The sequence below is a fragment of the Mytilus galloprovincialis genome, chromosome 5 (genome assembly GCF_965363235.1).
Source record: "Mytilus galloprovincialis chromosome 5, xbMytGall1.hap1.1, whole genome shotgun sequence".
NCBI classification, from domain to species: domain Eukaryota; kingdom Metazoa; phylum Mollusca; class Bivalvia; order Mytilida; family Mytilidae; genus Mytilus; species Mytilus galloprovincialis.
In genome coordinates, this window is record NC_134842.1 from 91,929,663 (window position 1) to 91,952,807 (window position 23,145).

The window sequence follows — 23,145 nt, forward strand, 5'->3', positions numbered from 1 at the left end:
GCAACGTCTAAATGTTAAGCAAAAGTCGGAGCAAATATTGGTAGTCAGAATACTTTGTCCCGGTTGGTTGACATACGGAATGTTTAAACTTACCTTGCTATCTAGTACTTTTCGAAATCGAAATATGATTATTATTGGATTTAAACTTAAGTATCAAGACTTTTTTTTAACAATTCCGCCACCCCCCCCCCCCCTTAAAAAAACACCCCTCACACAATCAAACAAGAGTAACCAGTTTGTCATTTGTCCTGGTTTACCGGATTAGTGTTACGGTTCGCCAGGGGAAGGCGTGTCAAGTAAGGTGGTACATGTAAACTTCGGCTACGAGAACTCTTAAAATCTTAAAAACTATTACGTTTGTGTCAATCATTATGATCTTAAATATATTCAAGGCTTTAAGGTTACCTTGATTTTTTCTCTATTTATGTTAAATGCTCAAAATGCATTGGTGAAACTAACTACAAACATAAATGCACAGCTGATTTGAATAGTTATATCCCTGAACCGAGATCTACAGTTTAAAATGTACAGAAGGTATTCAATTGATAAATTGGTCCGGACGTTAATGCTATTCTTTCTGTAGACAATTGCCACTCCCTTACCTGTTCGTAAGACCCTGTTAACTGTAGATGCGTCGGTCCTTCGAATAAAGAAATTGGAGATCGATATTTAAGATGAAGACGGCAAAACGAGAAGCTACTCCTGGCCATTGATAAGCTAAATTTTAGGAGTTAATAGTTTTTTGGTACCTGATAGTCTCAAACATAGGCGTAAAGAATAGTTTTGAATCAGTATTGACGTCCGCAAGGGTAAGTGAACGGAGTAAAAATTTAGGGTCACATTGACTTCTCTCATCTGGCAGTCAACATGATATTGAGAGACGTCCGTTTGGCGGTTCGGAAGGTATAAATCTAAATCTCATATTCGGTCAAAATGTTGAAGTTTAATCCATAGCCTCGCATAAGGAAATATATATACCAGTCACGACTGCTGCGCTTTGTAAAAGTCTTGCATCAATTTATGAGAGTCTTGCATCAAATCTTTGATATGAAAGTCTTAATGTTCGTTAAAAGCTTCTTAACTTAAATGTTTGTCCCTGTCTCATATTTCATCTTTCTCCAGCAGTAACAGTAATCGTCCGAGTCGACTCACTTTAATTTGTGGAACTTAACCGTTGTATTAACGGTTCCCGTCCAGATTATAAATGAAATATTTGCCACTGGACGTTCAGCAAATAATCAATCAATGATGTTCCTTCTTGATGAGTTACGTATTTGTACATCGGATCCCACATAGATAACACAACCCTATCATTTACCAAAAAAAAATATACTAATTCTAAACAATACATGCACATACGGACAATTTGTAACTTACGGTATAAATTGTTAGTAAACTGAATATTAAAAAAATAATAATAAAACAAGGTATCAGGGACACAATAAAAAATATCTCTTGAAACAAAGACGTTATTACCTAATCATATCTATAAGAATTCTGGCCCTAGCAAGCTAAGTAGATAGACATATTGGTTGAAAATATGAGCTTGACTGTTTAAATTTCCGTTCTATTATTTAAGGATTGACTGTAATATTTTTTCTGTCTATGAAGAAATAACATAAAAAATGTGATGCACACTGAATAACCAGAGTAGCTGGTTATTTTACAGTGTGCTCCACATTTTTTATGCTATTTCGAACAGTTATTTTTTATAATTTATTTCTAAATTCCATTTTAAACCGGTGAAAACAAAAAACGTTCACATGACTAAATAATGTATATTAGCTGATAACCAAAAACGACGTCAGCCAATCAGAAGACGCTTTGCACCCAAAATTAAATTATATAATAGTACAAAAATGTCTTATAAAACACACTCAGCTTTGAACTTCAATTCAACTTAAAATATATAATCCATAGAAAAAAAAAGAAAAAATGCTTTGTTCCTTACTGTACACAAATATGAGCAACATAAACTGTTACTATGTCATATTTGTTTTTCGTTTACTGTTTTTTTTTCATAAACGAGGCCGTTATTTCTTTTCGTTTGAATTGTATCAAATTTCGTCAGGACGTGACCTCTAATAGCTAACTATACTGTACTACACGGTATGGGTTCTTCTCATTTGTTGAAGGCCGTGATCTATTATAATTTGATGTATCCACATTATTTGGTATCTACATGTAATTGATGGCAATTGTATCTTCTTGTTATAATACACGTACTAATACACATAAACGGAACTGTAAACTCTTAAATCTTAAGGTTGAACACAGAACCATTTACTAATATATCAAAATAGATATAGGATAATTGAACCTTGTTAAGGGACTTCTACACTTACAATTTTCTGTTACACACCAACGGTAGTTGGGAAATTGCGCAAGGAATGACCATTTTAAAGGACGGCAGAGGATTTATTTTTTCGTTTGGCATCTTCAATTTCACCCGTAGCTCGGCCGGAAGTTTCATTTTGCGCTTGATTTAAAAAATACTCAAAACTGAAATCGAACCTTTTAGTCAGTTTTCATCTCAAATGGTATGGATGTTGCTATCATAAATAAATGTATTCTCTGTACTACAGACGACAGACACACAAATGACACCTTTTCTGCCATGGACAGCACACCAACGACACCTTCTTTGTACACATGGCAGTAAAAGAAATAAAACGCAAACACAAATTTAAATTTGCCGACAGCCCGTCGTACGTGGTGGACGCCATATATAATTGTATAGTACATCTATAATTGTGACATGTAAATCAGTAATCAATTTGCATTTTCATTTATCAATCATTTTATTATGGACAAGTTGTTCGAATTCTCTTAAGAATTAACCCTCTAACCGCCGTGTAACTTAGCTTCTTGTCTATAGGTGGCATTTCTGTAAATATAGACAATGCTATTTCCCATACGAACTCCCTTTCACGGCTAAAACTGTACCACTTTTACTATGAAGTTTTGAAATCTTATCCTAGAATTGAAAGTTGATATGCACCACAATTTGTTTCAAAGGTCAACATATAGGGTTGTGCGGCATATTTTCAACGTTTATATGCCCTGAACATCTCAGAGTTTAAACTTACACTAATTTTCTTAACTACCCCTACCTCGAATGAAAGGTTACCACATATTTCAATGTAAACTATATGCACGTGTTTATTTACTGGTAACATTCCCAAGTTCTGTCTCTGCGATATGGAACACAGAGAGCATAACTGGGAACCAGTATGTAAACAAAATTAATTTTCTATGAATATTCAATTACTCCCCCAAAAAGGCGTGTTTTAAGCAACAGCTGTATTTACAAAGTGCAACCTATAGTAATAAGCTTGCATGTATTACGAGATCTATAAATTGGTCTAAATAAATAAAAAAATTGCTGGCAAGAGTCACTGAAACCTGCTTACCTAGTGTACCTTAGAAACATTGTGTAAAGAAAAGCAGATGAGTTACCCTTAGAAATCAAGACTTCGGAACTTTGCCTATATTGGTCTGTTACTTTTTTCAATGCACAAAATTAAATGAGACTCGTGTACTTTTACATCACAAAAACTCAACGAACTGACCTCATCATATCTAAGAAATCAGGAAAAACTCAAAATCAACATTACCAAATCCCTTGTAACAAGTAAATATAAAGAATGTTTAAACATATCACAAAGTTCGATTAAAGTTTCAGGAGTAATCGGATCTTTCTTTTCTGTTTTTTTTTGGTGCTACTCTTTTAGATGCTTCAAGAATCGATGTTACGAAAGTGTTTGATGTAGGATCGTTCAGACCATATTTGATTTATCTCATGTGCCCATTTTATACCATACACTGCGTTCGAAACTGGTTGACAAGTTGAATTATTGTTCAATATATGAGTTAAGTACAGTGCAACATGAACTGGTTGAGCTGGCAAAGATTTGTGTCCTTGTAAAGTAATGAAACGTTCCCATCGTTTATAATAATTAAAATATGATTTAACGGTATTGTCACTTTTAGAGTTTATCAACAGTTCACACATCTTCGGATAAAGCTCGTACATATAATTGCCAACTTCTATACCACTGTCCTGGACAGTCTCCTTCACTGTGTTATCTAATTTAATCCCTGCTAAAATAAATAACGTCATAAGTATATTGAAAACTAAAACTCTATTCTTAAAGCAATCAATCTAAATTTGAAACACTGTTGTCCAAAACTCCGCACTGCCCTCTGCCTCTTTTAGTAAGATTTCGCCCTTGAAAAAACTTTCTTTAAACTATGAAATCCTTAAAATTTCCAAATCGATCCACCAATATAGGCTAAAATGGTGCCGATGTCCATTCCGGGATGACCAAAGTGCCATTGCATTTTTCTATTCTAATCTTATAAATAACCGGTATGGGCTTTGCTCATTGTTGAAGGCCGTACGGTGACTATTATAGTTGTTAATGTTTGTGTCATTTTGGTCTTTTGTGGATAGTTGTCTCATTGGCAATCATACCACATCCTTCTTTTTTATATTTGGAATCAAACTTGGTGATGGAGCTATCCAATTATTATGTCCACCTCATACTACTGTAAACAGGTCTATCCCAGGAGTCCCGGGGCACAAAAACTTTGAATTAAAATGCTTGCACTTGGAATTGTAATCATGCGCGAACCTATCTATGTCATGTGGACCCCAAAAGTGATTCAGATACAGAAAAATCTCACCTTGTTTTTCACAGTCATCACAATCTGTTACCCTACTTAAAGTGTCTGCATACTGGTTTGATTCTCTTGGTAATCAAATCAAGCTCAACTTAATTGCATTCTCTCTGCGAAATTCACCAACGCACAAATCGTTCTTGTGCAAAACCATCTTCCTACTACCAATGTTAAGTAAATGTGTGATATTCTGAACACTCTGATAGTCTTACCAGAAAGGATATTGACACAATTTATCAATAATCTTTCGACTAGCTTTACTTCCAGGCCTGTTCCGCCAAAGACGAACTACCAAACATTTCCAAAGGTTCGTTCTCTGAACCAGTGATAGCAAAACCATTGAAACCTGTACTAGATGCATCACTGAACACATACTAATCTTGTGGTACATTATAAGTCAACTGACTTAACAGAGATCCTGTCTCGTTAAAGATTTCAATTTTATGTTCCCAAAAATTGCATTCCGCGAGTGTGTCCATACTAACTAGTACTTTGGCGTTCCAACTTGCCCTTTGCAATATACATTGATACAAATACCTTGTTCTTAAACGTGCTGATCTCCTAATACAGACTGCATTGATATGTTCTGTCCTACAATAATTGCAATGAATTTCACCCGAAAAAGCCTAATTCCTTTGTAAAATTGTATCCTGAAAACTTCTATTCTTTTTTCTGTAACTCTTATTACCCCTTCTATAATATCAAAATAAAACCCCAACCACCCTAGACCTTGAATAGGAACCCAATTGCACTTCTCTGATGCAAGAACAAAACCAAATTTCCCCAAATCGGAATGGATTTTTTTCGGTCTCTAACATAGCCTCTTTCATGTTTTTGCCTACGCCGAGGCCATCGTCTAGATACATGACAATTTTTAGACCTGTATACTTCTCCAATATTTGATAACTTCCCTGACTACCTTTGTCAAAACATTTCCGCTACCCAAAAGGCAAAACATTATACACAGAATATTCATGCTTCGTTTTAAAACCTAAATATGTAGTATCTGCTTCAAAAATGCTTATATGATGATATGCGCTTTTTAAATCGTAAGAAAAATCAAATTCTTCTTCATCATATAAGTGTTTAGCAGTTTTTGCATCTTCATATTTGTGTTTAAATTTGTATATGTGGATTGATATTTCTTGCATGTAATACTAATATGAGTTTTGAACCTCTATTATGAAGTTAGAGGATTAACTGCATATGGCTTACCAGACACTTGAGTAATTCATCCTTTTTCTAGCAATTTTTTAATCTCGCTCTTAACAATATCGGGATTTTCTCTTGCTGATTTGTTATTTTGTAATTCAACCATGCATGGCATGGCGCTGAAAGGAATTGTATACCCGTTTGTTTTAATATCTAATACAAAACCCTTGGCACCTTTTATCTTCCATTCGCTCAAGCTCTCTTTTAAATGAACTACATCTGTATCGTTATATTTTATTTTAGTAGTAGTATGTGTATTGCTCATTGAATGGACATCACGTGATGTCTGTGTTATTGACTTAACATTAAAAAGAGTTCACCCGATGCTAGATCTGTCTTTGGGTGAGTATACATTTCTACTTTATCAATTTTACATATAGTAGTATCAATACGTATCTTATGTCTTTGCTCAGCAGCAGACTTCCTTATCCAGTGCCCGTACTCATTACAATAAAAACATCTACCGGGTCGTACATCAGACCTGGATCCACCACAGGGATCGAATTTGCTGTTTTCACTGGGGCCTGTGGTGTGTATGACACGCTCTTGCGGTCTGGGCGTCTTTTTAACTTTTCCTTTTTCAGATTGCTTTCTGCTCTACTCTGCGCTTTATATTTCTTCTTCTAGTCCTCAGAATTTTCAGCGAGTGGGTTGGTTACGTATTCATCTACCATGCGCCAACCCGCGTCTGATGAATCGGCAGATTAGATAAGCTTGTGACGAATTTTTATCAAGTCCATACCTTCTGAAAATTTTCTCTTGGCACTATTTATATTGGACTTCGACAAGCTGTCGGTCTCGAATTCTGCATGTGCTTCTCTGATTTTGGCGTACATTTTCTGGTTGTGCTTGTGTTCTTTGTCCCCCCTCTTTCGAAGCTTATAACTGTCGGTCAGTGAGTCGTCCATCCTTGCTATCTGAGTGTCTGACAGCACTTTCTGGTTGTCCTGTATCCTTTTTCGGAACCCTTCTAAACGTGAATCTAATAACGTCGTAATACTGTTCAACATCTGGTCCTGTGTGGATTGAACGGCATTCTGTACTTCTGTCTGGATAACTTGCTGCAATTCGGCGTCCATTGGTTTACACGGCCAATACGACGGCTAGAAGTGAAACTACCACAGAAAAAAACACCTTATATATGACCACAACTCAGTCCTCTGATTGGATAGAGTTTTCTTCGGCCTATCGAAAATTGACGTTTCCCATATCGAGAATACAACATTTCCCCGCTATACTGATCGAAACGCGGGAAAACATTATTATTAAAATTACATACACCGGTATGTAAACGTTACCTCGTGTATTTGTTTATTACTATACACGTTTTGAAAGTATAATTATTATAGGTTAAATGTTTTTCATTGGTCGAGTTTGAACTGACTGTAATATTTGAATAAAGTTAATTTTAAATATTTCGTGCTATACTTTTGGCGGTTGTTCGAATAATTTAAGATATTGTCATTCGAGGCTACTTCGCTTTTGGTGCAGTAAGTTTTCGTACCCTCCCACTTGACTTGATGTATTTGGTATGTGTTATTTTAGTTTATTGTGACTTCAGGGCCGTAACTACATTGAGGCAAATGAGGCAAATGCCTCATGTTAGGAATTAAAAAAAAAAAAAAAAAATGAAACAAAAGATTGTCTTAATATGAAATTGTTTTCACGGAAAGTGTCTAACAAGAAGCAAGTTCTCTTCACTCTCTAATGTCGCCCCTGCATGTTTTTTGTGATCCATTTTTCTTTTTTACTTTTAGTTTTCAGAGTTGATGGTCTATTGTTTGAACAGTTCAACTTCTGTGTCCCGGGTTTGTCTTTTGCTCATTTATTGTCCTACTTTATGACAATAGTCTGAGTGTTGAATTTCATTTGTAAACGTGTGGTTTTGCAATGTTGCATGCCCACCGATGTCAAGATATTGTGCGAGAAAATATTTTAAGAATATACGATACTACAAGATACAGAAAAAATGGTCGTTTCTGCACGGAGAATTGAATTTAATATCAAAGAATTCACAACTGGCTTCTTTTGGTTGATAAAACTAGATAGCTGACATGGTTTAAATTAAAGTAAGGTCACCTATTTTCCGGTATCAAATAATTTGAAAAAAGCAATAATGTATTGCCATATGACCATTTTGATTGATGGGTTAAACTTGCATTATATTAAGTCATGTTCAGAACCTTTTACAGAAAATAAAGGAATATGAAGTAAATGAGAACGAAACCTAATCGCACACAAAGTCAATGCATACAAAAAATACTAATGATCATTCATTTGGTCAAAGTTGCTGGAGGGTCTTCAACAATAAAAGAATCATTAATACCGTAAAACAGGGTCAAGATGGTCCCTGGTGTCGACTTAAGCAGTACTAGTATTTAAAGCATAATACTGCACTGTCACTATATTTCAATCTAGTCATAAAAATATCACCAAAGTCTTAGCACAATGCAAGACTGAAACAGACAGACAGATCCGGTACTAATGATCATGCAAATTACGAATTTTGCTTTGTCCTACATATCGGTCTTTTAATGATGTCCATAAAACCTTAAAGTCTTAAATTACAATGAATCTATGTTTTTGCTTTTAAACCAGAATATTGTCGAAAAAAATCTTAAAAATAATTGCGTTCCAATGTCAGAAAGAGTCCGGGAAACGCTCAGAATGCACGATTTTGCGTTATTTTTCTCAGAGCTTCTGGGGGCCTTGAGCGGCCCTCAGTCCCCTCGCCAAAATTTTTTCGCCTCGCTCCGCTCGGCAATATCTTTTGCCTCACTATTTGAAGAGGCTAGTCACGGCCCTGGACTTATGTGTGTAAAAATAGAATCTTTAAAATTGATTCATAATATGAATACATAATGAAAATTGCTTTGATTTTTGTAGATTGGTTTTTGTGTTCGTTACCTGCAGCGGCCTTAAGGCAGACAGTAAGAAATGAACATTTCGTATTTTGCATTTGTCTTTAATAAAATTAAAGCTTTGCTGCACACTGTCGGGCGGTTTGATTCCATACAAAGGTGTCGAGTTTATTTTTGTAAATAATTTATGTTCGCTTAAAGTTAGAAATTAAAACATAATTACAAGTAATTGTTTACATTCTTTGGTCTTAGATGTATCATTGGCAAATTGCCAATCATACTGCTTCTCTATTTTTGTGGTGTCTTTTTTTTTTGTAGATGTGTTGGGATTTTACTCTCAAATTAGTTTACCTCACATCATTTGGAAATATTTCCAATAGCAAATACAAACAAAAAATACGTAAGACTGAAAACTGTTTTTTTTTTAACTGAAACAGAATTTCTTTGATTAAGATATATTAAAGGGTTTATTACATCCCGAGTTTTATAATGACAACAAACTTCATTCCTTCTCATTTAAACAGAAGAGTTTAATACAAAAATCACCAACTTTGTATGAATAAATATTGTTGTCAGTTTTACAAAAAACTGTCATTACATTTGGTCTAATCATATAAAAAGCATATTCTTTATGATGATAGTCTGATCAGATCTGACCATAATTTATGTCAACATAAATACATAATAAAAATAAATGATAGTTTATTGAAATATTTACATAAACAAAGACAATTTTATATAAAATCATATCATTATATTGATGTAAAAGCAAAGTATTGAATTCTTATCAAGACAAAACATACAATATTCAAATTAAAAAAAAAAATCATACTATACAAGTATACAAAATATTCAGATATTTTTGAGGGGGATACATCTTCTTTTGCAAATTTGAAAATAAAAGCACACTACTGAGACTGTTATAAAATATAACAAACAAATATATAAACCTATAATTTATTTTGTACATAATAAAAAAAAAAAGATAGAAAATAATCACAAATTTGTATTACAAAATTCAAGTTTATGTTGTCAGCTAGACTATTTTATAGTACATACATACTAAATCCTCTAACAATAATTTTATTTATGACATTTTCATTGATGGTGAATATAAACGTAAATGTTTCCTTATCAAACATTTTGTCCAACGATGGGGATTTACTCGCTACTTTCTTTTCTTTACCTACGTTTTTTTCTTTTTATCTTTTTTTTTATCAATTTTTCATTTTAAAGCAAAATAAAATTAACATATTTATTTTATAAGGGAGACATAATGAAAACACACGAAACATATTTTTGTTTTATTTAACAATATTAAAATCTATAAAATAAAAGATAGCAAACTGCCACAGCAGATAACATATTTGTCATAAAAACAAGAAGCAGTTTAATCTCTTGAGTACATACTAGAAAAACAGTGAACATGTGACAAAAAGTCATTATGATAAACAAAATTATTGACTTTTGATATCAGGTCATACAATGATTTTTATCAGCCTCACCAAAGTCAATTGTACGATTTTCAAAATTTTCAATCATATTCAGTTAGAAGGAAAACACGAATATATTTTGAAAATATTTAAAATACGACATATAATGCTTGCAGTATTTCTAACATACACAACTAAGATCAGCATCACTCCAGCATATTGCCAATTACCATGTGAATAGGTTCATAGTGAATATTTCAGAAATGGGAAAGGGTTAGAACAATTTAATGAAGGCAGAATGTACATTTTTTAATTTCCGAAATGTCGGAACTTTAAGCACTTTAAACTATTTTGTGAATCGATAAAGTCAAATTTAAAAACTTTTGAGATTTTAAAAACTATATTTTGTAATTACAATTTATGCCCAATTCCGGAACCCGTCAGATTTTCTATTTCTCTTTTAGTTTTTAAGATGTAAGACAACTAATGCATATTTGCCTGATATGTTCTATTTTTAGTCCTGTCATAATGTTAGTTCACTGACAAAAACACCACGTTTGATTAGCCTCGACCATACCTTACCGGATAGCTCGAACGGACGCCTAACGGATAACTTTTTTTTCAATCCATTCATGTCCGTTAGACGTCCGTTATTATCCGTTGGTAGACGTCCGTCCATATCCGTTGCATGCTCCTTAAGCGTACGTTTTATCCGTCGACGTCCGTTCTGTCCGGATGAAAATTATGAGCATGTTCAAAACTTTGAACGGGCGTCCGTTTTAAGCGGTACTCATCCGTTTCGTTTCCGTTTTGTATCCGTTACGTGTCCGTTATACATCCGTTGGATGTCTGGAAGATGAATTCACAAACGGACTTCTACCGGGCGTTCAAAGGATGAAACGGATGAGAAACGGACTTCTACCGGACGTATAACGGATAAAACGGATGCTGAACGAATCTGAGACGGATAAATGCCAATTGAAAATTTCGCGTAAGAAATGACAATTATTGGTATGTCAGATTTCTTAAGATTCATGAATTCTTATTCATAATCGATCTTAAAGTATAGGCTCGTCTTCACAATCAAGCAGTTCTTATTCAGGCCAGATATTGCTCTTTGGCGGAATTTTAAAGAACAAACCAAAACCAGTTACACAGAAACATTTTGAATGTTTATGCGATTTACATGTATCATTTTTGTCGCCTTTGATTTTTTTTCCATATATCTTGTACGCTTCCGTTAAGTGTCCGTTTTATGCGTAACTCGTCCGTTGGATGAACGTTCGACATCCATTCTGTCCGGTACGTGTCCGTTTCTCGTACGTTGCATATCTGGTGTGTGTCCGTTATGCATTCGTTACATGTCCGTTTTATTCGGTCAGTACATCAACGGACTCCCAACGGATAACAATTTTGTCAACGGAAAACTTTTATTTCCATCTGTTAGGCGTCCGTTCGTGCTATCCGGTAAGGTGTGACCGAGGCTTTAGGAACTGGTTAGATCGATATTGGACAAACATATTAAAATTTCTTAATATGTGTTTGTTCTTCAAATTAGTAAATAAATCTCGATTTACAGACTCCAACTACTTAAATATTATCAAATAATTTTGGTCATATTACATGTTTGTATAGCTTGTATTGCTGACTATTTTTGCTTTAATAGTTTTTACCTTTCTAAAATAATTTGAACATGAAATCACATGAAAATTAGCAAGATAAATGATCATTTTAAGACGACCCCCCTATAAGAGTCATCTCATAACTTTGGTGTGAACAGGCCATGATGAATAAGGATAACAAAAACACACACTGTATACTTGACCCTATTAAGATAATTCACCCAAATTTTGGTTGAAATTAGTCTTGCAGTTTCAGAGAAAATCTTTAAAAAGTAAACGACATCGGACCACGACGCCGGATCTAAAGCTATAATGGAAATATCAAGGCCTCAGAGACTCTTTTCACCAAAAAAAAAAACTGGTGATTGAAATAAACCACTTCTACTTAAATGTCCTTGACAATTACTTGTAAGATTTTATGTGATAAGAACCGCAGGGGAGCTAAATAAAAACCATCAGATTAAATTTATAAAATAAGAGCGGAAATGTGTCAAAGAGACAACAACCCAACCAAAGAGCCAACAAATTCCGTAAACCACCAATGGGTCTTCAACACAGCGAGAAAATCCCGCACGCGAAGACGTGCTTCAGCTGGACCCGTAAATAAAAAAAAAGTGAACAAGTTTAGTAATAATGGAGGCCATACTATACTCTAAAACATATAAATGAACTAGAATTAAAAATCATACAAGACTAATCATATGCTGATTTCTGCTTAAAATACACTAACGTCCATCAACGATTCTAATACTTTTCTTTTTTCGTTGACAACATACTAGAAGGGATTTGGCAAAATGGTTTTAGATGCAGTTGAATCCCTTATTGTTACCTGAAGTTTTGATTCAGGAATATTATATATGTTTCGTATGTGTTTACATATAATCTTCATCTGCGGAATATTTTATTGTAGGACAAAGTGATTTTTTAAGTAGTCTAAGGTGTTGACTAAAACCTGATCTCAACAATATCATTAGACAATATAAGCATATATACTTTCACACTAAAATTTCTAAACAATTGATTATTACTACTATAAAACGAAGATATTTACGGCAGAGACCAAGCTGGTTGTATTTGTAACAGACGTTATGACATAAGACTCTGCGGTGGCTGGTCTGAAAGGCTATCTGCTGGTAGTTGTTTTGTTTTATATTATGTTTTTGAGTGGGAACTGATGTGGTAGAGTATTCAATGCAGTAGCTGTAGCGATTATATTAGCAAGAGGTTTTTCTCCCCCGTTGAGATCTTGATTGCATAATCTGACTCTCGCGGTTCATCACGGTCTGACACTTTTAAAAATGCTTACGATTGCATGTAGTTCTCTGCACGATTCTTTTTTAATATTGCTTACTATTTTTGCAGTGCATTCATTTTATATTTACTTTTGCGCTTTAATTTTGAAATCATATATACTGAAATGTTTTTAATAATATTTTAATTTAAAACTTTTAAAGTTTTAATCGAATTATGGTCGATTGAAATTTGCACCTTAAGGTTAATTTTTTTTTTTTTTTTTTACAATAACTCATTTTATTTATATTGCTATCCGTTTTGTATTTCCTGTGATGATAAGAAGCGTAACAATTCATCCATGTCATTAGATATATCAGTCATGTCTGAATCATCCGACATATCAGACATGTCTTCTGAAAAGTCAATTGTATTTAGTGATACACGGTTCATGTCATCAAAAATATCAGACATGTCTGGTGACGTATCCGTTGTGCTCTTTAATTCATTTTCCATGCGAAAATATTTTGAATCCTGTAAAAAGTGCCGCATAAACGTTACACATTGATATCGCAATTCATTATTACTACATTTAGATGTCTCAAGACATGCAGATTCAATATCCAGTTCTTTATGTTCAATATTTTCTAAAATCCACTGTACCAACTTTACATGTCCGTGTCTACATGCTTCATTCAGAAGATTTTTCATATCAATGTTCCTGCAATATCCTTTTACAAGAAAGTAGAGTTTCACATCATAGCTTTTTGTCTTTTCAAATAGTTCTTCTAAGACTAATGATATATCAGATGGTATTACTTTTTCAAACAGAAAATCTACAACACCGATAGATTTCTGTAAACCTCCTATCCATAAATCAGCATGGTAAAGTCCATAAGATCCCCGTGGATGAAAACAGGCTTTACGAAAAGCTGCTAGTAGGTCAGGATACTCAATATTTACTTCACGAAAAATATACCTAACAAGACTTGAATTATCCTTTTGAGAACACGAAATTAAGATTTTATTGATTGATGTTTTATCATATGGAAGATTGAGAAGAATCCATTTCAAAATATTTGCTATTGGTCCTTTTTTACATACTGTACTCACTATTTTTCTCATGTCTAATGATTCATGGTCAATGTTTGTCCACAACTGATCTAAATAATCAACTCTTTGATAATCTTCAATTCCGGTCTTTGCATTAATCATTAATCGAATCATGGCATGATTCATATTCAAAGAAGAAAAAGACTTATTTAACACCATAATTGTTTCAATGTCAGCATTTTTACAGACTCTGTTCAAAATTTTTTGCTCGTTAAATGAATAAAAGCTCATAGTTTTTAGAATCCAAATTACAAGATCATAAAACCCCCCTTCAAGAGATTTGTTCATGATTTCTTCCATATCTTCTGTGTTTAGAGAATTAAAACATCCTTTTATTAAAGAAACAATCAGATTAAAAAAATCCTCGTATTTTTCAAAAGGAAAAATATCCATTTTACCGCTTAACAATTTAAACACCTCTGCTTTCAGAAAATCTGGTTTTATCTGAAAATTGTTCAGAACCCAATTTATCATGCTAATCGTTTCGGTCTGATATATAAAATCCGACATTCCAGCACATGTTAATAGGAATAACTCCCCTTCATCAATATCCAATGTTTTTTTTTCAAAGTTCTGAAGTACCCACTTCGCTTCATCAATCCTGCCCTTTTTGCAAGCTAACATGAGAAGTTTTCTACCGTCAATAGATATATATGAATTACAGTTTTCATAAATCCACACCAATAACTCGATACAATCATTTTCATACGCCAAGTCTACTATTTCCTGAATATTTATTGTTTCCTTATCATCGGTCCTGTCCCATATGATGCTAACTAGTTGCAATAGTTTAGTAGAACATCCGCTTTTGCAGTGTTTTGTTAAATATTTTAAGTTTTTTTCCAGAATTGCTAATTCAGTCTTATTCGTAAGGTATTCAAGAATATTCGAGTCTTCCTCAACTAAAGCTGAACTCAGTACTTTATAAAACGAATCCAAAAGAGTGACATCAACATTTTGAACAAACCATTCTATAATTTTGAAATTTTTTGAACAGTATGCCTCTTGGCACATTGCTTTCAAATCAAACTGTGTATACCCATATTTTCCAACAATGTATTTTACTATTTCTAATTTTTCATCCTTATGATGTAGTTCAAACCAGTGCCGATAGATTTTCCTTTTGTCCTTGCATGCTGAAATTAAAGCTGACTGAATGCTCACATTACGACTTTTTTCCATTATAAGTTTTGAAATATATAAATGACCCTCTTTGCAGGCAGCATCCAATATTTCTCCATTATCTATACATACTGGAAGTAAGGTTTCACACATATAATCAGGAACGCAAGGTTTTTGTAAAATTGATATAATAATAGATTTCATTTCTGGAGAGGTAATGTCAATTTTCGAAAAGAAAAGTTTAAAAAAGTCTTGGTGAACTACTTTATCAGATTCGTTCAGACATATTTTAAGACACGAAATGGCATTAAATGTATTACCTCTGGATACGAGATACTGAACTGTATCAAACAACTGGTACCTAGAAGCAGTTCTAAAGATGACGTCAGTATCAACTAATTCCTGGTCTTTAAATAGTTCTATCATCCATTTTAGTGATCTAAAGGTTAAAGATGGTGATCTTTCAACCCAATCGCTACTATAAACCAGCTTTAAAAATGAATTTAAATCGAATGAAGTTCCATTGTATAGTGAGAGTAAGTATTTCAACACAGATACATTATATGCTTCATATGCCTTCCAAATGCAAAACTGCAGAAAAATGCAATTTGAACCAATAAAACTATAACCATATCTTTCGAGTAGATCAGAAGTGAATCCTATTTTGATGAGATCAATACTTTGATCCAGTAAGATCGGCATTTTGATATTTTTTACTAAATTTAGTGTCGCTTTGACACATGTTGCGTCTTTAGTGGAACATATTCCATAAACAGATGACATTATTGCAGCTTGAAAGTAATCCGTTGTGACATAGTCGTTGCTGGTTTTGATTAATTTATCGTTTACGTTTTGCAATACGATGTTATACATCTCAAGCTGGTTTTGGTTTTTTGCTACTGACATAAGCAAGTTTGCAAGGAAAAAGTTTCCACCTTTAATGCTAACTTCAAAACTATTAAAATCATCGACTTTGTATTTCATATCTATATCCTCGTTATCTCTGCTTTCAAGAACCTCTAGTAAATAGGTCAGGAGGAGGGAAGTGTGCTGTTTAAATAAATCAGTATAACTTATATTAGATACAAAAACATATGCATTCTTTATATCCTTTCTCATTTCTTCCATATATATATCTACTAATTTCTCAGTCAATAGTTTATAACTGGTGGTTTGAATTCTCAATACAACTTCTCCCTCTTTTTCTATGTAGGTTTCAGGTTTAACCATTTTCTGAATAAATGACCAGCTAAGTAGAGGTATGATATCTTTAAAATGTTCTTCGTCAGTCTGAGCAAAGGATAAGATGACACTCTCATGTAGGGTTGGGTGGTGAAATCTGTATGACCTTTGATTTGGAATTGAAATTAAATAACTTCCTGTAAGTTCATCAACAGTATCTTTTATGTGGCATTTGTTTAACTTAATGGTTTCTCCATATATGGCATCAGTTATTTTTGAAACTCCCATCACTATTGATCTATCTTGAAGGTTAATACAGTTTCCATTCACTGCTGTATAAACCATAACCGCATAATGCATCATGAACTTTCTGTGGTCTCTACCTTTTCGTCTAATTTCATTAAATTCTTCTAGCATGGACTCTGTTGGCCTATCAAAAAATTTACTTCCGAGCTGAAAATATTTAGCATTATGGACAAACTGATAAACTGCTAAAGGAAATCCTTTGACTGGATTTTCCTCTGTTATTTTCCAGACTTCAATTGTATTTAAAATGGTTACACCATTTTTATCGACAAATTCTCCATCATCTGTATAGTCTAATTCATGAACAGATTTCATGTATTTTCTTAAAATATTTCTTTTTTCTTTCAAGCTTAGTCCATACCTGTCTGAACTTAAATCAATAAAGTCAAACTTGAATAACCTGTTACTATCAAACACTTCTTGACATTGACGTTTGACTGAATCTCTAATTGTAATTATGACTTTAATATTACCTTTACATACATATGCATGGATCTTGTCTAAAATTTTGTCTTTCTCTTTATTATATGTACAATTTGTTTCACCAAATATATCGTCCAATAACACCACCATATTATCTTGTTGACTTTTAATATCTTCCCACTCATCCAATGTGTCAAGTTTAATACATTTATATAATGTATCGCCAGTGCAGTACATATGAAGAACATTGCGACTAATCCGACTTTTTCCTGTTCCTGGACAGCCAGTTATCAACAAGACTCCATTCTGTTTAAGCAGTAATAAGCCAACTGTCACTGCCTCAGTGGTCACAAATGTACCCTCTTCGATATCGCCATTAATAAGGGCTTTAGTGTCATCTAAAAAATATGTAACACTTGAAAATATGTACTTGAACATTTTAAATGAGTTTTAAGTGTTATATACTAGTGAAATACTATCAATAAATGAGACCGTGTTCACATTGACCCAAACTCGTTGTTGTGTTAGTGTAACTCACACATAAACTAATCATAATTGCGTTCCCATATATAAAACTCAATTGTTACATGTAGTTGATAGTCGATGTAGGCCTTGTGTAGGTAAGTGTACACAAAACTAGGCATTCAGAACTTTATTTAACTGTTAATTTTCCCATGTATATTTAAAAAAAGAAACACTTTGTATATAAAATTGATACATATATCACTAGTTCCTTACAGAAATATTTGTCTGAACTTAATATATGTATTTGTTAAGAAACACTTTACGTAGCCTTATTAATCCCTTATCAAGATTCATCTATCATCATTGCCGAACACATATGAAAAGGTCTTCCTGAATTGATTAGACGTACACACTGACAGAAATATTTGCCACTGGTCTTTATACTCAAACAACGATTTACTTATAAATGCATTACTGAAAAAAGGAGGATGTTTATTGCTTGTTTGTGTAGTTTCTGATACCCGTTAAAATACAATTACAAATACAAAAAAATTACCCCCTCCCTTTGCCAAATACTCCTTGGAGAAAAAAAATAGCATTTGAAACAAACAGAAGATATAGAAATGTAGTCATCCTTAATATCGTTATTTTTTTTCCGTCTGTAAGCACGCTAGTAGCGATCCTACGTTTTTAATGCGTAATCATCCAAATTGACTTTCTTAAAGGAGCAACCAATTTACTTAAAAAAAGGGGTTCTGAGTCAGAATTTTTTCTCGCGCGAAAGTTTATAATTTTTTTTTTTCGATGGTACCAATTCAATATTTAACACTATACTGTATGGGGAAACTTTGGATTCAGAAAATTTGTTCATTCTATAATCATCTGAATGGCTCGAATTTTTTAAAAATTAAATTGTGGAAAAATCCACCTCCACCTTTTTTTAAAGTCAAATGGTCGTTTCCTAACTGCTAGAAAAGTTGTTGGAAAATTTGAGTTCGGTTCTACGTAATGAACATTTAAATGACATATAGTTTACTTGTGTGAACAAATCTTATGTACAGGTAACGAAACAAGGTGTATAGATGTGAACAAATTTAATGTGAAACTAGTGTACATTACATTTAACCAAATGTAAACATGTTAACTGTACACGGCGTTTGGTGTGAACGCGGCCTAACACTAATATATTTAATATATATCCAATGCATGTCTGTTTTTCTAATAACTTTTAAATATCCATGTTGCGACATGTGTACTATTATGTCTGTATGTTTTTTTTTCTTCATTTTAGCCATTGCGTTTTCAGTTTATTTTCGATTTATGAGTTTGACTGTCCCTTTGGCATCTTTTGTCCCTCTTTTTTTTTTTTTTTAAAATTACGACAATTTAAGAATAATAATAGCTTCTCATTAATTCAAGTTTTGGTTCGACATCGATGTAGAGATCATGATGATAGATACTGAAGAAACATGTCTTACAAACAATCTATTTCTATACATTGCTATAGGAAGCATCTGTTTACTACATTTTAGTATGTATTCATCTTCTTATAAACGTTTTACTTTATTCATATGAAGTTAACTTTACATAGAAATTACTAAGGAACAATGAAAATATCTGGCGTTATGATTTAACTTCACGATTCTCAATAATTTGTTTGGAATGAAAAACATTGAAGATAGATATAGGAAGATGTGGTGTGAGTGCCAATGAGACAACTCTCCATCCAAATAACAATTTAAAAAGTAAACCATTATAGGTTAAAGTACGGCCTTCAACACGGAGCCTTGGCTCACACCGAACAACAAGACTTTGTTAATGTCGACATCCACTTGAAAATTAGACAAGGGATAACAAATATCTTAACAATATACATCTAGAAAAGCAAACAAATATGGCTGAGAAAAAACAAAAACATTACGAAAAAAAGTGGATTTCAGCTTTCCAATAGGGAAGTTCCATTTATATTCAGTTACATTCCTGCAGCGCATCGGCCTGCGTATAAAGCATATTATTATATACAAATTGATGCAATATGAAAGATCCTTATGAAAAAGGAGATTGTCAATGAGACAACTCTTCACAAGAGAGCAAATGACACAGAAATTAACAACTATAGATCACTGTACGGCCTTCAACAATGAGCAAAGCCCATATCGTTTACTCAGCGATAAAAGGTCCGGAAATTACAAATGTTAAACAATTCAAACAAGAAAAATAACGGCCTAATAAATGTACAATATTGAACGAAAAACAGATATGTAAGACATCAATAAACGTCAACCACTGAATTACAGGCTCCTGACTTTGGACAGTCACATACATATAGAATGTGGCGGGGATAAACATGTTCGGGTTGTTTTCGCTTTGACACTTTCTCCATTTTCTTTCCCAATTTTGTTATGCGGGATCAACCACAACCCGTCCCCCCAACCTATGACAGTGGTGTATAGTACAACATACGAACGAACTATGAAAATCAGTTGAAAAAGACTTAACTCATTAGATGGTAACAAATACAAATAATACACAGAATGGGCTTATCTCCCTTATCATTTTTCTTGACAGAGAGTAGATTCCTTGTAAACAGCTATTGTGTCAATTGGAACAGTTGAAATCATTCTACTATATAGTTTACGGGCGCCATCTTGATTTTATTGCATATAACATATATTACTTACTGAAGTGGATTGGCTAACTCTTCCGTAGCGCTGTGTTTACATATCAAACATTATACCAAATGTACACATTATATTTATTTAATCTGTGTGTTTCTGGTCAAAACATTGTTTGTAGTAAATACTTGTTTTCCACTTGAGTGATCAATTATCAAACACAATACGCAAAACTTAAAAATGTTAAAGACATTATTTTGTGTTAAGGATATTAACTTACAAATAACTAATATGTCTTAATCTAAAACAGATAGTTACCCTCAAGTCTTTTTTGTTTACTCCCACCTGAAAAATATTTAAAAGTTTGATGATTCAGGTTATAGGTTTACTGCATTATTGTAAAATTATCTATATTATAGTTGTCACTTCAAGATAAACTACAATTAAAAAAAGACAACGTGTATATTTTAAACAGGACAGAAGGATGTATATGCTTAAAAATTAAAATTAAATTTGCACATTTTTTATTCGTAATGTGTAAGTCATGCATGCTAACAAAATTGACCTGATTATTTTAGTTTAAGCATATTTTATTTGCAAATGTATCAAAATGCATTGGACACAAGTTATAACAACATTATTATTTGATGTCCTTTCATTAATATAGATATCTTATAATTGATCATGATTAAAACGTTTTTTAAATTGACTTGTATTGTTATGCGTTTACCTTTCTGCATTGGCTAGATGTATAGGGGGAGGATTGAGATATAACAACCATGTTTAACCCCGCCGCATTTTTGCGCCTGTCCCAAGTCAGGAAACTCTGGCCTTTGTTAGTCTTGTATTATTTTAACTTTCAGTTTCTTGTGTACAATTTTGAGTTTAGTATGGCGTTTATCATCACTGAACTAGTATATAGTATATAGGGGCCAGCTGAAGGACGCCTCCGGGTGCGGGAATTTCTCGCTACATTGAAGACCTTTTGTTCGGGTTGTTGTCTCTTTAGCACATTCTTTATTTTCTTTCTCAATTTTATTGTATTGCTGATCAATTTCTGTATACAACTTTGCTCTATCTACTATAGTTCCAGTATCTCAAAATTACAGATTTTATTAAAAACAAAAAGCATTTAAGGCACTAGCTAATTGCTGCTATCAAAATTACTTTGTTTAGCTGACGTTTTGTAAGATATTGTCTTGGCAATTTACTCTTTTTCTAATTTATCTCTAGTATGCAGAGCAATAACTCATATTACAACTTGGAACGGTGAGCTATAGTTGATAATTTCTCTGTCTTCAGGTTTCTGGAGAAGTGTCTCATTAGCAGAAAAGTCCACTAGGGATTTCGATGATCAAGATAGATCCATATTATTTGTGAAAAGTTTCATTCGCCTTATCAAAGTTATTTTTTAAGATAAAAGGAAAACAGGATAACATAGGTGAACATTGAAATTTGAAGTCGTGTGACAATTTTTACAATTCACAGTTTGTAGATTTTTTAACTATACTTTACATTTTTGTCCTTGCCATATTTTCTTTATTTGTGATGGTTTTCAAAATATAAAGAACAAGAATATGTCCCTAGTGTACGGATGTTCCACTCACACGATCATTTTCTATGTTTAATAGACCGTGAAATTGGGGTATTGGCATTGAAATTAGAAAAATCATATCATAGGTAACATGTGTACTAAGTTTTAAGTTGATTGGACTTCAACTTCATCAAAAACTACCTTCACCAAAAACTTTAACTTGAAGCGGTACAGACGGACGAACGAACGGACGAGCGGATTAACGAACGAACGATCGCACAGATCATGCAGAAAACATAATGCCACTCTTCTATCTAGGGTGGGGCATTAAAACTAGCATTTTAACTCTCGATCTATTTTTAGCTTTGTTTATCATGTTGGCTTTTAGGCGTGATCAATGTCCAATTTTCTACCAGCAGAATGATTGCTGGTCATTTCTATAAATTTCCTGTTTACAAAACTTTTTGGGATCCTCAAAGCTCTTCAACTTTGTACTTGTTTGGCTTTATAAATATTTTGATATGAACGTCACTGATAAGTCATATATCGAATAAAACACGCGTCTGGCTTACTAAAATATAATCCTGGTACCATTGATAACTATTAAGGATGTTCGCTGCTCAGTTTCTAAATAAATAACTTTTCATTAAACTAGTATATATTGATAGGGAATAAAGTGAGGAATCAAAAAAGCAATAAAAATATAGGGGTCAATGTGCTTGTTTTCCAGATATTAGCCATTGGAAATTTGGCGGGAAAATGTTCTCTCTTGATTTTTCCTAGCTTTGTCATTGACCAGTTAAAGTTCTCAAATACTATTAAAAAATAAATAAATTTTATAAGTCTTTTACAAATGACTTATAATTATACATGTAAAAGATTTATAAAAAGAAAAATGGGGGTTTTTGGGGAATTTTTTTAAGGCATTCAAAAGGATAAAACCAGAGGATTCCGAAAATCTGACAAAAACTCCAAAACATGACAAGCAGACATCCTTAAGTCTTGTTTCAATTGACCAGGTAGTGTATGAGGATGAAAAATGTGTTGTAGTAAACGGACGACGTACGGCAAGTGATGAAAATACTTATTTGTTCTTTTTGGAAAGGCGAGCTAAATTGTTTGATTTATAGAAATTGACTGACCTTGTAAGTTATGAGTGTCATGTTTATTCTTCTTAATATCACCAATCTCTTTCATACAAGTTGCAATATGTGTTGTTAATCCTTCGTTTAAAGTTGTTAATTGTTCATCATGTTTCATTAAATGTTCATTAATTACTTTAAACTGTATGTCATTTTTCGACACCAATTCACGTATCAAATCATAAAACCGTTTCTCTTCATG

General features: G+C 33.1%; 1 protein-coding gene across 1 annotated transcript in view; it reads right to left on the reverse strand.

Moving 5' to 3' along the window:
* Positions 1-13,353: 13,353 nt before the first annotated feature.
* Positions 13,354-23,145, reverse strand: part of LOC143074200 (uncharacterized) — a 72,696-nt gene continuing 62,904 nt past the window's right edge. The window contains exon 7 of the mRNA XM_076249750.1: positions 13,354-13,457. Coding sequence (XP_076105865.1) covers positions 13,354-13,457 — 104 coding nt within the window. The remainder of the gene's footprint in view (positions 13,458-23,145) is intronic.